Below are 18,633 nucleotides of genomic sequence, written 5' to 3'. Positions count from 1 at the left end.
CAACATAAGAAAACAAGCCTTGAGAAAGTCTTTTATGATGAGCATCAGTGCTGTAATATGTCTAGAAAATCCTTAAAATGTATGTTTCAAGATAACCATAGCCTATTTTGGGGGAAATCTGCAGTACAGCACAACCAAACTCATAGTGACATTCACTCTTTCTGAATTGAAACAGCACATTGTCATTGCACTTCCCTGCACACTATTTGCACATATGAACATTTCACTTAAAATATGAAGGCATATGTATATTGTTTTATATTACTTTAACCGTTTTTTTCCTTCATTGTATTGCATTTGTGTATGTGACAATTAAACCTTCTGAAAATCTGAAAATCCTTGAATTTCTCTGTAGCTCAAACACAAAACTCTCAGCTCTTACTTTGTCATTTATATATTGTTAATCCATGACAATGATAATATTATGTTATCCATTTGAAAGTTATACAATTCAAACTTAATTAATTTAAATTGTATTCATCATCCTACTGTCTGAATGGTTTCAAAAAGTAACTTCATAAGTGTTAGTTCAAGTTAAGCTTGGACAACAGAGCATGATGATAAAACTGTGGCATTACAAGATTCAGCCAGAGCATCTGTAAGCGCGTATGTTGTTTTTCCTCAGGCACTTCAGACTCCCTCATTTATCTTCTCCTTCCTCTGCCCTCTTAGGCTGGTCACCTCTCTCTTTCAGTCAACGGAAGTCATATTACTACTACTAAAACAAATTGATTTGTCTTGCTTTTTTCCTACTGGCCTTCGATTTGATCTGATGAATTTGCTGATAATGTTTGAGTTCAGATTATCTGTTCAGTCTTATTCTCTGTATTTCAGAGAAATTGCTGTTGTCTGTCAAGCATGATTGTTTGTATTGGGTGCTGTTATTATAAGCTGTAGCTCTTCAAACATACTGCAAACATTTAAAAAGTAAGACAATGGATCTCAATGTATGTCTGAACAGACTCAGGTCAGAGAGATCTAAGGTTCTGCTCTCTACTCAGACTCCTTCATATTTGACTTACACGACCCCAGCCTCAGTAAACAACACATGCAGCTTTAATTGGAATCACTTGGTCACCCTGAAGCAGGATGAACGAGCCTTTGTTGTCAGCATGGCAGCTCCCAGAACCTGTCATACACATCTCCAGAAAGGTGGCTGGACCACAGAAACCATATGAATGTCCCACGTTTCCAAACATCCTAACCTGTAGCAGCTTATAGAACTGCTAGTACTTTTACTGCTTATTATAATGATATCATGAATAATGATAGCATTACTGACAGTATTAATGTCAGTGCTGATGAAAAACGACACAGGCAAATACAATTAATTAATGTAATTTGTATTACATTTATATAATAGTTTTACTTTACAGTGTCAAATGACTATTTAAAGTCAATTGCCCTATTTTGGGCTCTGATCTGAAATATGTTACTGAATTATAAAAGAAATTAACAGGAGAAAAATACGACTGTTGCTGAGTTATTGCTCAGGAATTTCCTGTGTTTCGATACACACTAAAAATACTTATTTAATCATTAATTAGAATTTCAGTTAAACATTGTTTTAATGGGCTATATGACAAAGGCCAGGAAAAGCAACGTAAGATTCATAAAAAAACAAAAGAACAAATGTCCATGACTACGTGCACAGAGCGAGGTTTTTAATTTACACAACACTTGTTTGTAATTTTCGAGTGGACTTTTACTTTAAAATGTTTCCTTATTGAACTAATGTCACATATTCATAAGTAACAGATGCAACAGTATTTTTAAACACAATTTAAAGATTTAATTTATATTGTTTTAGCTGTACTTTTAATTTAATGAATTTAATGTAAAATATGATGCAATATAACTGTGAAAGCAATAGTATGTTTAAACTTTTGTTGAGACTGTCGAAATGATTACAATTGAACACATCGGGTCAACTCTGTACATTGGATGTGATCTAATGCAGTCTGGTGTTTACATGCGCTGATGTATGTGTAACAGCTGTGTGACATGCACAAAAGTGATGAATACCTCATGCATTAGTCTTCCCCAACCTTTCAGCACCAACCCATTCAGCTTTGGCACGTGTTTGATCAGCATAATTTGTTATAATTTGTTTAATGCTTTGGTTTACTTGTTTGAATAGACTGTTTCTTATTTTCCTACTGTCTAGGCATCCCATAATGCTCAGTTCTTTAAGAGTTTGGATCAAAAACAAACTCTCTGCAGAGGTCCAGTTCAGTTTGGAGGCTGCCATTTTCTGGAAGTGGAGACACATATGTCCCCACACATTTACTTCATGATGGAGGGCATGCACAGAAAAAACACACCCAGAAAGTAATCAGTTTAAATTGTTTACAATTGGTTATGAAAAGGTTCTAACTACCCCTCTGCAACCAATTTAAAATTCAATTGGTTTGGGCCTGTTTATTCTGATTGACGTGTTTATATGGAGCATTCTTATTCTGTTTGGCCCTATTGTTAGGTTCCATGTAAATGTAGATATTGTCGCAGTACATGTACATAGTGTGAACACAATAACATAGGCTGGGTTAAATAGTAAATGTACATAATAAATCAATAAGTATACCATTGTGCTCATATGTTCATGACAAAACGAACAACCAAACTCTGAACGATGTCTTGTCTTGTCTTTGTCTTGCACTTATTTTTTCTCATAGTTTCATGTAGCCAACCATAGAATAAAAACACAACACAAACACAAATACAGATTAATGAAGATGTACAGGTTGTGATATATGGACAACATATCTATTTTGTCAGCCCTGAGCGATTTCACATCTTTCTTATGAATTAATTGAACATTTGGATCCACTGTCAGGGAATAAATGAATAGGAGGAAAGGCCTTAGGACTTACTTATGAACACTGAGCCAGTAATAGTATAACACTGTGGCAGAAATAGTAACCATTCATTCTTGAATGATTCCTTAAACTTCCTTAAGTGAACAAATGACCATCTGAAGAAAGGGGCATCTGCGTCTGTGCGAATATCCTCTCAAATTAAATAAAAAACATGACTCTGATTAAGATCCTGTTTGAAAGGACTTTTTTCCCCCCTCGCAGCTTCCAGGACATTCCAGGATATTAGACCAGTGAGGGAGCTCTCTGTTTTCTCTTGCTGCTGACCTTTGCTAAAAAGGTCACTTGGGTTTCAATGCTGGTCATCGATGCTGTTTCACTACTTGATGTCTCAGTAGCTTCATGACGCATGATCACCCATTCCCGTGATAGACTCTTGTTACAAACGAGCAGATGCAGCTGGGGCTCAAGGCTGACGGCTGGAAACATTAACTCTAGTGTTTAATTAATGTTAACTTCTTAGGTTTGGTAGTTTTGTGCTTTTTTCCCTGTTTCTAAGTGTTTCTAAAAAGTTAATTTATGCTATATTTATTTATTGTTTGTTTGTTCATTCTTGTGACAGAGCAGATCCAAATACCCTCTTAACAACTTAACAACTTAGCCTGAAGTGTACACAGACACACAGACTTTGTGAGGTAATTTTAAACTTTTATCTGTTAACATTAAGAAAATTTGTATTATTGTTACTAACTTGCAAAATAGTTCCTTACCCTGTAAGGATGACTCTGTGTGGCGTTCATGTCATTTTTTGTGGCTCTTATTCATCTTGTTAGAGTTGACTACAAACATACAAAACATACAAAAATAAAACTAATTTAAAGCATTCAGGGCTGCAGTCCAGTGCCTCTTATCAAATGCTTGTTTTCTCTAGAACATGATAAAAGGTAAAGATAAAACCTGCAGCTAACATGAGGATTTCCTGAAACAGCTGTACGCAGAGTTTCTAAACTGACATTTTTACGAGACAACATAAGCATTACTTACTGCTATACAGTATCTGCCTTTGGGGAAAATAAACCTTCAGTTTGTCCACTTATCAGAAGGTTGGCGGTTCAATGCCCAGCTCCTCCTGCTGCATGTCGAAATGTCCTTGAGCAAGATACTGAACCCCAATCAGTTGCTCCCAATACTGTGCGTCGGTGTATGAATGTGACTTAGTTTCTGTTTGTGATGGCCTTTGCCATTCGTGTATGAATGGGTGAATGTGGCATGTATGTACAAGGCTTTGAGTGGCGTTACTAGAAAGGCGCTATATTACCATTTGTTCTTCCATGGCTTATCAGAGATTGTTGTGGTTTTTTTTTACTTTAGATTAAGCCGTTTTTATCTACAGAGGAAGCAGGTCCTCTCCTATGGAGGCTACCACGTTGAACTGCCATGTTTCTACAGTAGCCCAGAAGGGACAAACCAAACATTGGCTCTAGATGGGGCTTTTTTACATTTTACTTACGTTTTGTGGCAGCCATAGTTCTATACACACTTGGAAGGGGAGAGGTATTCAGTTGGTGGCAATCTGCAACTTCACCCCCAGATGCCACTAAATCCTCGTCCATTAAATGTTGTAGTGTCCTGGGATACCTAATATCCTGGGAATGACATTTCAGAAAACTGATTAAATTGTATTGTTAAAAGTTCATCATCCACTCACATAGAGACTATTCCACAGATAAAGGCTTCCCCTGTAGTCGTATACTGAAATCAAGCACTCATGTAGTTGCCACATAAAATGTTTAATGTGCCTTCATGCTTGTTACACCAAAGTGAACAGACACAGACAAAAAAGTTAGCCTAGTCAGAGCCACCATGTCAAAGCCTTTGATAAACAGGGAGTATACTCTGTGTGTTTCATGTGGAAACGCATGTGTTTTTCCAAAGAAAGAATGTATTTTTCTGTTTGTTGTATTATGCAAATAACAAATAAATCAACTTCAATGCAACACTGGTTCTGTGAGTTTATTTTCTTGTGTTAAAATGCACAGTGGTTTTAAAAGCCTCCTGGCAGGCTACCTTTTTCAATTAGCTGGCTACTCAAATCAAAGAAAGTCAAAAGAAAATTCAGTGAGGTTATTTCTTGACATCTGTGCACATGTTCAGCAGCAGCCCTGCCCTTTGACCTCTTCACTGAGCATCCCACATGCTGCTGTGGCCCTGTTCTCTGGATTCTTGGGGATGTCCGGCGGCCCGAGTTCGTAGGTCACAGCGATGACAGCAAGCACCTTGCTGCGAGACTCCCATCTGCCCACCAAAATAAACACAGCAGGGTCTGCTCCAGCCCTCCCACAACACCCCCTGTCTCGCTCTGACTGAGTCTCAGAAATTAACGCAAAGGATGCACAGGATCCTGCCTTCTCTAATCCAAATACTGTCAGAATCAAAGGTCGAGTTTGAAGATCACAGCCAACTTTTATCCCAACGACACTGTGCCAGAGAATGTGACTTTTGTCTGTTGTGCTTTGCTGGACTCCTGTTTGAGGAGTTTTTCATCACAACTCTTGTCTTTCTCCTTTCCCTGTCTAACACATTAACAACCATTGTACCTTAGTGAAAGAGTTAAATATACATATAAGCTCAGGTGAAGTACACAACAGTCCACATCTGTCACTCTTAGAGAACACAAAAACTAGAATTATTACCCTGGGACTAGGACTGTATCAAATGTCTAATATTTGTCACCAAACTCGCACAAGGATTGATCTCACAAAAGATACAGTAACTGGATAGAGGTTAAAAAAACACACACAAAAAACTTCAGGAACACCTGAGAAATGACCTGGCCTGCTCTTGCTATAAATATGGCAGTCAAGTCTTTTTATTTGTGCCTAATTTTCTTTACGAGTGCTTCCATATGGCGGTCATATACAAGAGAAAAATGGGAGGATTGCAGGAACATGAAAGACAACTTTGCTCCCCTCCATGCATTCCACACTCCTCACATGCTGCTGCACGTTGTGAATCTCAAAAAGGTAAAGCCTGTGAGAATATATCCATTTTTATTTTGAAACAACTAAACGATTACCTGTATCTAGTCGGCTTCTTCAATAGATGCACCATGTTTTTAAGCCAATTGAATGTATGACATTTTATTAACAATGAAATCAATATTTTATATGTGACTGTGTTGCTAGTTCTACCAATCCCACTGAGAATGAACATCTGTGTCAATTTGTTTCCCATATCGATGAGATCCTCCAGCTATCACCAGCATTCCCACATTAAACTGTAGGTAGCCATAGCAACCCTGTCTCCAACAAATGTATAACTAAATTACTTCACAAAAGACATTTTTGAGAAAACATAATTGCTACCCAGATTTCATTCACAGGCAATATTCAATCCAATCTAGGATTTATGACATTCTTATGCTGCACCAAAGTGATAAGGGTGAGGTTGGGATGATTGGTTGGGCATGTAAAGCCCAGGACTTTGACAATATAGACTAAGGTTTGAGCCCCACATATTTTTTTGATTAGGTAAAGACTCTTGTTGCCTGAAAAAGTCAACATGTCTGACATGTTTGAGTTGCCTAAAGAATCATAAAAATGTTACTTATGCTTTAGTGACCAATTCAATATAAACCTCAAAATAGATGAAAACCTTAACAGCCAGAATTATATTTCCTACAAAATGTTTAATGTATTATTCACGGAGTGGGGCTGGGGGAATTGCAACAAGCTAGCTGATACTGGTTGTAACTTTCCATAAGATGGTGCAGAGCGGAAATAAACTGTGTCTAGTGAAGAAAATCAAACTAGCAAAACAAAGAGATGCCGATATTTATATCATACCAGTGCTAAAAGTGTCATTTTGGACAAGTATTCAATAGAGGACTCAGGTCCAAGTTTCTGTGCTTGATAGGTAAAATACTAAATAATATTATCTAATAATGATAACTAAATCATAGTTTTTTTTAACACATTAGTCGTAAACATAGTCAGAAATAATACATCACAACACAAGACTGTGAGTTCATCTACTTTGTGTCCTGCAGTGCCAAAAAAAAAACCACAGTACAACTTTAAAAAATATGAAAATCAGTGGTTAATCTCAATCTAAATACATTGTGTCTCATATGATTAGACTAAACCAATAAGGTTTTCTGATATAATAAGCTATTTGCTATTCAAACAAATCAGTTGGAAAGCCTCATAAAACCAGCCCAGATACATTATGGTTTTATATCAACTTTCATTTTTGAGTTTCATGGTGGGATACTGAAATTTTAGAAACAGGGCTGAGGTTTGTATGAGGCAGGAGATCTTTAGTTAGCAACCTTGAAAATATCTAAATTGGAGACAGTTGGACTCATTGACTGTCAGTGAAAGTCAATCTCAGCTATAAAAAAGTGATAGAAGTTTAACTCTTTTTGGCAGCAACTGCCCTTGAGTGGTTTTCCAAAACTTAACATAGCACAAGAGACTCTGGGTTTAACAAAGCTGTCAGCTTTGTAGACTTTCAGCATTCTTGTCTATCTAGAAAGTCCTGACCAAAACGGTTTTCTTTTACAAGTTTACATTTGGAAGAATGAAAAAGAGGAAGAAGATGTGTGAAACAGCAAACTGCATAATAAAAGAGATTCAACAGAAACTAAATAGGTGACAGCATCAACCAACACTTCAGCATCTGGACATTTACAAAGACAGGGTGGTAGGGAGGGAGACAACAAATTGCTGGACATTTGTGTAATTTATTCAGAATACAGTGCCCTCTTGATTGCAGCCTGCAACCTATTTGCACAGCATTATCTCTCAGAAGTGGTTGGAGTCAGATGAGGTGCCAGTGCAGTGTTTCTGAAGTATCTTCATACTGGTACACTTTAGTATCACATGTATCTGCTGCTTGTTTTTTTACTTACCATACAGTGGAACTTAAACATGTGTATTACTTCTGTTGTATTGGCAGCACTTTGGCTTATTTGACACTGAAAAGTATTAAGAGCATCTTTTTGATTTATGTATCCCACAAACAATGGAAAGAGTAACTGAAAAACACATTTTCAGTATTAAAATGCCTCCAAATTATTCTTCAAAGCACTGCTTGTTCTTTTCTCTGCAAGTTGGCCTCCATTTTGGATTAATGAAAGTGACAGAAAGTGAATTTATTGTTGTTCTCAGCAACCTACAGTACATACGTTGGCCTAGCCTTGAAAGTACATAGCACATTTTGAAATGCTGTGCTATCGCATTTGTTGCTGTTAGCTGTGCAATCACCATGTTCAAGTGTCATTATCCTCTGTGGAGTCCTGCGGACATATTTGTGGCTGTGGTTTCTAGAGATTGTAAAGCCAAGTGAAAAACTCCCTAAAAGCTTTCTGCCCAGTAGAGTCAGTACGGTTGCTCTTGGGAAATAAATTATAGGTAGGGGCACACACTAGGCAAGAGATGTTACCAAACATGCCAAGCATTAGCCATTTAAATACCAGTGGGTGATTACCAAATAGTCAAGAATCTGATTAATGGCAACAACTGTTTTTGTCGCATACATTCTTAATAGCTTTTTGTTAAGTATGTATTCAGAGAGAGCAATCACAAACAACTGTGCGTATACTGCAGCATGAGGGCTGCCTGCCTCTGTTTCTGTTTTCCTCTGACTAAAACACTACTACTGCTTCACTACTGTGAAGGCAGCTTTAGCTCAGGTGGAGGATTCAATCCCAGCTCCTCCTGTCCTAATGTCAGCGTACTTAGGCAGGTACTAAACCCTAAATTGCTCCCATTGAGTAGGGAGAAACATGTATGATGCTTTAGACAAAAACATCTGCTGAGTGTAATGTGAGCATGACGTGAAAGTTGGGTAAGTATGTAAGTATGTTTGCTTGGTTTTAGTCAAATGCAAATGGCTCATGGCTCTTATGTGTCACATCCAACTGCAAATTAACACAGAAACAGTGCAGGATGGACACACTCTCCCTAAATCTGCTATCTCTAAGTTTAACCCTTCTCCTCAGAAAAGAACACACACACCTCCCTGCACTGCATGTTGTGTGTGCCAGCTGGATGTGCTCTGAATTTGATGAAGCGGGATAATTCTCTCAACTGATCATATCAGTAAAGGAGGAATCCCAACATCAACACCAGATTCTGGAGGTAGTCACATATGGAAAACATTTTTCCAGATCCTAATAAACTTTCATGTGTGGATTTTGTGTATGCAGAGGGTCTGGATGGGCTGGGCACCATCTCAGGCCTCCTGTAAGTTCTGCAGAGCCTGAAAGTCAAGATGTTTTAAAGAAGGCTGATGGAAAATAATAACCCTGAGCTGAATCCACACTGTACTGCACTAACATGCACATACTTAAAAATAAATGCTTGCACGCACATTAAATACACTATGCATGGGGCACACAAAGACATGCCCAAACATATAAGACAGAGACTGCATGAAAAGTACTAAAATGATTACCTTTGAAATAAAAATTGTAAATCACATTTTGTGCTTATGAACCAGAAACACTGAGGTCCACTGGGAGTTTACCTGTTTTAACTTTGAACCTGCCATACATAAGGTACCAGATGTTTAAAGCTCCTCCACAGGAAGTCAAACAGATGTTTCACTGGCACTGTGAGCAGTGGAGGTGCAGACTGTTACTCTGACTGTGTACACCAAGATTACACACCAACCCAAACTCGAAGTGAAGACGAAGAAAGCGAGAACAGATGATTTTTCTATCTTTACCTCCTTGGGCCTTTTTTTATTAAATTCAAGATAAGTACAGCCACTGGGTCCTCTTTTGCTTTTCCGTCTTTCTTCATTTAATTTGATCAGAAAATCTGCTGACGCAGTTCGGTCCCCTACTCATGTGAAACCAATTTCAGCAGCACATAAAAGTCTGCTGCAGCTTTTCAAACAGGCAGAGGCTCATCTCACCCTTGCCTAGAAGACCCTCGGTCAGATTGGGCATATGTGTGAACCTACAGGTGTGTTCTTACCACTGTTCAATGGAGGGTCAAAGAGAGGGAGGAGAAGCTGTTTCACACATTCAGCAAACTCAGCAGAGGGCTGACTATTACACAACATGACACGCACAACAAAGCAACAGTAAAGTCAGTATGTCTTGTGTCATGCAGTCAGGGCCACAGAAAGACGATACGGTGGCAGAAAAAAAAATCTTTGTACCACTGTGAAGGAGAGACAAACCAGAGCACCAACCAGATATACACAACATACAGACACACACACATACACCAGCACTGGTTTACCACACAGCACTATAGATCTCAAAATTAAAACATGATTATGACCAACTTACTGTTACTGATGGAGACCTGGTGATGGAAAATAAAATAACGAGACTTAATCTGAACCAATAGTCTGCATGTTGGACTTCAATGCGATTTCAATATAACACATTAATTGGTGCAAACGTATCACTAAGCTCATTTTTGGCTTTTTTTATGAAAACCATGTGTGAGACCGTGAAGAACATATATGGCAGCTCAACTTTTATCCCATGCACCAGAAAACTATGGTTTAGTCCTTTAGCTTATTTAAGTACAGAAAACACACAAAGAAGGTGACTGAACATGACTGTCTTTACAATTTGTAATAAACACATTTCTGCTACACTGTAGTATGTTTATCTAACAACTGGTATGTTTGTAGCTTTATATTGTAATTTGGATTTGGCTACATTAACCACCAAATAACATGTTACAGCCCACAAATTAAAAATATAAAACAAAAATTTGAATATAATACCTAAGGTCTCTTTTACAGTGTTGCTATAGCATTTTTGATTTACTCATTATTATCATGTAGGATAATTTCAATGTTTTACCATGAATCATTTAGTAAAAATCATATTCCCATATCTGTTTGACTTTATAAATCAGACAGCATTTATTGTGATCTACTGTTCACAACCATTTACAGCATTCACACATCTGTGTAGAATTGTGATCTACTTCTCTGACATTCATCAGCACACACATTGTGTTATCACTGTCCTCTGTGCCAAAATCCACAGTAAGAAGCCTGGTTCAGAGTCAATCTGAACCATATCAATGCGACACAAATATGAGCACTATTGCAGAAATGTATTCACATGCCAATAAAGATTTAGTTTTACCATAAGTGAAGTGCAACTTCTGACATCAGCTGCAGTGTGTAACTACAGTATATCTAATGTACTGATATTTAGTTGGAGCTAAGTTCCCCTGATGCCTCAATGATGTGAGTTAACTGAATTAAATTTGAATAATTATAGTTCCAAATGAGTTATTGAAAAGTGAAACCGACTTTGTCAGCTTCAGTAAACCTTGTCACACTAACATGTTACAGTCAGATTTGCCTTCCAAAAAATGTATCGTCATACCTTAAAGAATAAGTTGTTTAGTTTCTGCAGATGCCTTACAGCTGTGACTACTCCTATCAAAGCTACTTTTGTATCAGAGCTCCACGCATACAAGGACGACATGTATGGCTGCTCCCAAGAAATTTGTCAATTTGCTGTGCTGTTAGGGACTAAAGTGGTTCCTAACCTTCATCATCAGCATGGTTTTCATTATTCTCAGAGTAAACCCCTATGACTTAATTGGTATTAAAGAAACACAGCAAAATGTTCTTCATGGTTTCTTTAAAGAACAAAAAGAAGCGTCACTTAAGAGTTTTAATGCTGTGAAGTCTGTTGCTGTGCTAATGTTTCTTTAGAAAATTAATTTGATGAGTTAAGTGAACACTCAGAACAGTCAGCAGTTGACTTAACTTGAAAAGAAACTTTTGTATTTACATGAAGTTGATGATAAAATATTTAGTTGATTCCACTAATTTCTTGCATTAAGTAAAAAATATATATTGGCACTATTTACTATAGAACGTTTCTTTTGATCACATTTACCACAAGAAGAAGTTGGTGAAGCATTGAAGTCCAAGTTTTGTTTGTTCTTGTGTCATTAAATCTGAGATTCAAAGATCTTCACTCATAATCTCCAAATCACTGCAACCGACTCAGCTGACTCCTTCAGAACTTCGCCCACTAACACACTGTACTTTACTTCTGGCTTTGTTAAAGTAAAAATAATTAGCAATTCACGGGATATGATACATACAATGACACAACAGGCCAAAGCATAGTAAGAAATACAAGTTTGAAGTGCCATTATATAAGTAGAATGAATAATAATACACAGTGATACATGTTAAAAAACAGAAGATTGTAAAAAGAAGCGTGAGTCTACATTGAAAATACATGAACTGGGTTGAGTCAAGTAGCCATCAAAGAGTCCAGCACACCACTGGTGCAGTGCTGTTGTTCCACACTGAAAACACTGTAATAGGATATGACATGAGGGCAATCTTGATTCAGTCAGATACACTGCAGATATTTGCATGTCACAAAGATGAAACAGTTAAGCTCAGTTTAGCTCATTTTTTACACTGTAAAAGACAGACAATATGGTCAAGACTAATTTACAGATGTTTTGCCTGTGGGCAGGGCCGCCCGTCATTATGCCAGGTAGTGGCTCCAAACATTCGTTGATGCTGATTTGGCCAGTGCCACTGAAATGTTATTACAATCCGTTTTAATTTTCCTGCCATGTGTGATGTGTTCAAAATGGCCCAGACTGTGCTGTTTTTTGGTTCCAGAAATGCTCAACAAATCTCTGCTGTGCACACACACACACACACACACATTGCGTATGATCCCCAGTATGTTAAAAGTCTGTGTTTTTGTACACTGAGATGCCTAAACAGGCTCTGTGAAGATGGAATGTCTCTTTTATGTGAAATTAAATAAGATCAGCTTGTGGGCCCCTCTCCTTCCTTTTCCGCTTTCCGTTTTATGTTCATTTCCATTCCCGAACAAAGCCGTCTCTCCACGGTGTATTAATGCCCATCAAAGGCCTCAATCAAGTTGCTTTGCCACAGGCTAAAGCCAAACTGGAGAGGCTAAAGTTTAATGTTGTCAGTGCAGCGAGGATGTGGGCTCATGTCTCTTCCGTGTCCTTATGTTTTCTTTTAACCCCCACATTCGCAAATATCTTGCAAGTCCGATTAGTGGAACAAGGCATCTGAAAACAGCACACACTAAAGGGCCATTTTAAGGTCACTGGCTGTGACAACAGTCTTACTCATTGTGCCATTAGGACAATGTCTTTATGTATTTCACTGAGAGAGAAAAACTCAGAAAATAAAACATAATTACACAGGGCTTCCTAAAAAATTAGTCATGGCTGATGAGTCAATAAACTCTTAGTTTAGAAGTATCCGGCAATGAGAAATATTTAAGAAGAACCTGTCAACTGTCTGCTGACATTTTCTCCACCAATTAACCCCATGTACTATGTGCTCTAACCAGCATCTTTAAGTAGTGCATATACAGTGTATGTAACTGACAAAAGGGATGGATATTACACCAATATATTCTCTTTATTTCCCCAGCTATTAAACTTAGAATCTCAGTTTAAGGTGATACAAAAATAATCTATAATTTATTCATATAAAAATGCGTAAGTAAAGAATAAGTTAGTCCTCATCCCAAGAAGTTTGTCTTTCTGCTCCCAATAAATAAATGTATATAGATATAGATTTAATCAAATTAATGTTTTATCATCTAGAGGACTGCCATCACATGGTCCCTATAAACTAATAGATTTACACGAGTTCTCTCTCCACAGGAAAATAAAAACAGTCAAATCAAATGTATGATTTTATTTGACTTTGAATCACTGAAATGCACATTTTTATTTAAGGTCTGTCATTAGTGGGGGACTTCTGTCTAAAGGAATTTAGCTAAATATTGTCCTTTATAGAGACAGACTAACCCTAACCCTAACCCTTTCTGAAAGTAAAATATGATGCCAGTGCTTTTTTTTTCATGTTTGAGTGTGTATATGCATGCATGAATGCACTTGGTGTGAGAGTGGATGTCTATATGTGTGTGTGTGCATGTGTGTGTGTGTGTTTTAATGCTCCCTTATTCACTGCAGGTGGGCCTACTGTTAAGGGGAAGCTTTCACTCGCTTTGCCAGAAAACTGACACGTAAATAATTTTCAAATAGTGAGGAACACAGTCTCTCTCGCTCTCACTCTGACCATTCAGGGATGTAAAAAGAAAAAAGAAAAAAAAAGAAAATAAAGAGAGAGAGAGAGAGACTGCATGGTTCTTATAACAAAGCAATTACAGTTAGTAAAATTGGGGACACTTTTCCCTGTGAAATAAAAGGAGATCACATCATGCTTGTGGCCAAAGCATGAACCGCACTCTAAACATGCCAATGGAAATATAAAACACATTATATTCCATCTTTATTTACAGCGGTTGCAGACTTCCTGGAGCTACACTACAGATAAAAACAGATTAGACAATATTCAGGCACATATAGTGTTTCAGAATCCTGCTGGTGTTCATTGTGCTTCCCGCTGAATATCACAAATACAACTTTTTATCTATAAGATGACTAATGACCTTTCAGTTCTGGTGCCTGTTGCTGAACATAAAGTCCTGAAATATGTAGAACCCCACCAGGAAGCATAAGTATTATTGATTTGCATTGTAGAAATCATAAGAGTAATACACACCCTATCACTGAAAATCTGTAAAAGCTGTAACATAATTACATTACAAGATCATTACCTAACATCCGCTCACTGCTAAGAATAGCACAGACAGAAGTGTACTGTTTCAACAGGTTGAAAATTCAGCTAAGTAATCATCCTGTCTGGTTCACTGCCATAAAACACTCTGCTGACATATGGACAGAGAGTTCAGAGCAATTATATATTTGTTTGACTGTATTAGATGAAACATAAACTGTTGTAAAGTCATTTCATCTTCCCCCCCCCTTGAGACAGTCAGTTCACAGCTGAGTGTGAGCCAGACTTTTTCAGAGAGTGAACATTGCATCAGATGTACGAGTATGGACACCTTTCAGCCTGATGGACATGAAATCCAATCTTGTAAATGGAGCATATTTCTACTTCTTTTTCTCTCAGTTGCTTTCTTTTCTGTCTCACACATGTGCTTGTACGTGTTCACATGTCCACCATGTGTGGATGACTGCATGAATATGTTTGTGTGTTTGTTTCAGTATATGTGCACTCTATATTTAGCTTATAGCTTACTTTCTTTTGTACATAGTGTTTATATTATATTATATTATTTCCCTACTCTTACTGTTTTTTATACTGTTTTTTCTCTATCCACTTTGTTGCTGTAACATTGGAATTTCCCCATTGTGGGACAAATAAAGGAATATCTTATCCTATCTTTTAGCTGAGTTGCTTTTAAGCTCATTGAGTGTGTCCTGTTCATTCTGGATCAACATAAAAAGCTCTGCTACTGAAGAGTTACAGTGTGACGGAGGAGTAACAAACACCTGCACAACTGCTGCCGCAGAAGATGGACCGAAGCCGTGTGTTGTTTGTCTCTTACTTTGTCAATCCAGAATTTTAAAAAGTTCAAGAACAATTAACAGAAACAATTGTGAACATGTTTCTCAAAAACACATTCAAAGTTAGCTCAGGTTACATACGTATTTATATGAGATTGTGCATGGTTAAAGATAGATTTCTTTGTCAGCATGAAATTTTCTCTTCTAAATACATTCAGTAAAAACAGAGTCTGTCTGTACTAATTTATAGGGTAATATTTTAAACAAATAGCTTGTACATATTTTTTTCATTGATCCCACTGTTTTATCTTGTGTATTCCTGTGAATGATTCAAGTGTGCAAATTTCATGATATCCCAGCTCATATGTAGTATTGTCCCATAATTGGGCTAATATTATGTAATAACAATATCAAAACTGGACAATAAGGAAATTGTAATATTGGGAAGTAATTTAGATGTCCTCCTTAATTTTACTGACATGAAACTGCTTTTACAAACAAAAAAATATAAATAAAGATAAATACTCAAAACACAATATTGTGTTGAATTAAATTGTAGGCTTCTGTATTAAACAACACTGAAAATAAACTGTATTTTAAAATTATTATTTTAAGGGTTTGTTAAGGACTTACATGATTCATAAAGGGGATGGCAGATAATTAAATGTAATGTATCAGGCAGAAAAACGCAACATGTTTTTACAGAGGGATTCAGCAATAAACGACAACACAGTGGGATTTTCGTGCATGTTTAAAATGTAAAATCTGAATTTCAATATTGTCAAAACAGCAAATACCGTGGCGGTAAAGAATTAATAATGCAATATAAGCGACACAATACAGGTTCTCTAAAAAATGACATCATTGTTATCATCAACGGGTTTAAGCAGCGTGCTGTGGACTGACCTGCAATATTGTGATTTTTCGTTGCAGGGTGCACAACTTGTCCACAGTCTGCGCAATGTTTAGGCTCTAAACAACTTATTGCATAGATTAGGTGGCCTTTCCTAAATGGCTGCATACTAAAAGGGGATTTACAAATAACTCACTACTACTACCCTAAATAATATATATCTTCTAACCTCACAAAGATGGCTGTAAGCACAATTTAAAGATATTGAAATATTTGCAGTCAGTTTAAGTAGGCTGTGTTTATTAAACCAAATCGGTTGGAAAAAACAAAGAGGCAAAATTGACAAACGAAGTCTGAAATAATTTTGAATATAATTATATAATATAATAACGACGCCAATACACATAATCTTACATTATTATGTCATATATGTTTTGCGTCCACCTTTATTTATGTTTACTTATATATAGGCTTTTTAATATTTCCCATCCAAAGAATCACCAGAAATTTAAAACAAAGTCACATAAACGCTTTTTGTGACGTATCGAAATGTTTTCATGGCTGAAATAAATAATTAGTTTGATGTGACTTTTAAAAAATTCGTTTCAAGTCATAATTGAAGTATTAAAACGCTCTTATAAACTAACTCAGTTGTATTCCGAAGCCGCAGAGTTGGCTGTAAGAACACAATCGCCTGCGTATGGATGATTTGCCCTTGATGAACCATTGCGAATGAAGCGTAAAATTGTGCCCTCTCCGCCCCAGTGCCATCACTCATGGGCTATATTCATATCCAAATCGCATTAATGTCATGTGTTAAAGCCCCCCGCCCCTAATTTTGCAAACGTTTTTTTTTTCTTCTTTTTTTTCAGCTAATAAGCGACCTAACTCGTTCATGTCATCAGCATAATCACTTGGGAAGCCAGGAGATCTGCGTCCCATCCTCTGAGGAAAGACGGGTTTGTGTAACTGTGCTCAAACCTGAGGGGGAGTTCGGAGTGTTTGGTCAACGACAGTGGTTCCTGGAAAAGATCTGAATCGTTTTATAACCAAACCCAGCTGCGGTCTGGTGTGCTTTGCAGTCTCTGCGTGCATGTGTGTGTGTGTGTGTATGTTCATCTGTATGAGGTAGAGGAGGGGGTGTCTGTGCTTCCCTTTCCCAGAGAGAGAGAGAGAGAGAGAGAGAGAGAGAGAGAGAAAAGTTTGGTCTTTTTCTCCCCTTGACTCTTTTTTAGGTATGAACGCCGAGACCTGCGTTTCATACAGCGATATGACATCCATGGATTCATATTATAGCCCATCCGCAGCGCAAGGTAGGGATCACCAGACGGACCACTTTAGGACATTCCCAACCACTGACACCAAATACAGCCCCACTGCCTTCCTGCCCAACAAAGGTCAGGCTTACGGAGAAAAGTCCCGGAGCCCCTTCCAGCAGGAGTGCCAGTCATTGGATGCCGCCGCAGCTGGGCAAGGCACTTTCAGCAAATACCACCTCTTCATGCAGAGGTCTTCTTGCAAAACACCCCCCGAGGAGGGCAAACTGCACCAGGAGAGCGGACACAACGGAGGGATCATCCCGTGTTATGGTGAGTGAGGGGGGGGGGGGAGGTGTTTAAGGTGATTAAGTTATAGGCGTTCACTTGGCAAAGTGCAGAGTTTAATTTGTTAAGCTGTTTTCCTCACAACTTATCTACAGAAATGTACCATAAGGATGTTTTCTCCAAGCAGTTGTGTGTGTTAAAGTTTCCTATATACCTGTGCAGATTATTTTTGACATGTCAGTCATCGCTCATCGAAATTATGAGTGTAGTGAGTGGTTTCGAGATTTCGATCGCAATTAATGGCGCAGATGCGTAAAGTGGCCATTGTGGTTCTGCCTGTGAACTGACACAACTGAGATAATTATGTCGCGCTTGATTCCACATTGTCTCTTTACTGTCTGACTGATAACATAACATATCCACAACTATTCCAACGGGCCTGGTGCTTCTTCTTATTTATTTTTTTTTTTTGCTCCTTTGTTTTCTTCTCCCTGTCTCCTATAAGACGGGAAACCAGCAAACTTTTCCCAGTGGACATCCCAGCTCGCAACGCCAAGACCCAGCAGTGTGTGTAACACAGTTAAGAAGAGTCATAATCTTCCCGACTATCAAATTGTCCCTTTGGCCATCAGAATTAAATTAGGGCTCATTTAATGCGATAATCTGCATTACAATCCTTAATATTGGAGCTGAGTCGGACAATTGAATTAACAGGTTTTCAGATGGTACAAATAGTGAGCCCCAAACTGATAATATTTTCATTTCATTGCTCTGCCTGATTGGTTCCAATTAGATTTAATTGCGTGGGGACACTGTTGTAATGAGTGAATGATGAGGGTGTAAATAAAACTTTGACCCTCGTTAGGCAGGCGGCCACTGTGAAGCTGCGTTCATTCCTGTCTTTTTTTCCTCACCAGAAAACCTTTTCTCCCCAACCTGAAACACACATGATACAATGAAAGGTGGAGAAACTGAATTCAGCTGGTTTGCCCTCAACAGCATCTCCTGCCTACACACACACACACACAGAG

The 18,633-nt window shown here is 37.8% G+C and overlaps 1 protein-coding gene across 1 annotated transcript in view; it reads left to right on the top strand.

The window, feature by feature from the left end:
* Nucleotides 1-17,295: 17,295 nt before the first annotated feature.
* The window catches only part of alx4a (ALX homeobox 4a), a 17,703-nt gene continuing 16,365 nt past the window's right edge, over nucleotides 17,296-18,633 (top strand). The window contains exon 1 of the mRNA XM_035652390.1: nucleotides 17,296-17,647. Within this exon, the coding sequence (XP_035508283.1) occupies nucleotides 17,296-17,647 (352 nt within the window). The remainder of the gene's footprint in view (nucleotides 17,648-18,633) is intronic.

Source organism: Morone saxatilis, unplaced genomic scaffold, assembly GCF_004916995.1.
Source record: "Morone saxatilis isolate NCDOM2014 unplaced genomic scaffold, NCSU_SB_2.0 Contig11, whole genome shotgun sequence".
NCBI lineage: Eukaryota > Metazoa > Chordata > Actinopteri > Moronidae > Morone > Morone saxatilis.
Note: the sequence above shows the minus strand (reverse complement) of the source record. Positions and strands in the feature narration are given on the sequence as shown.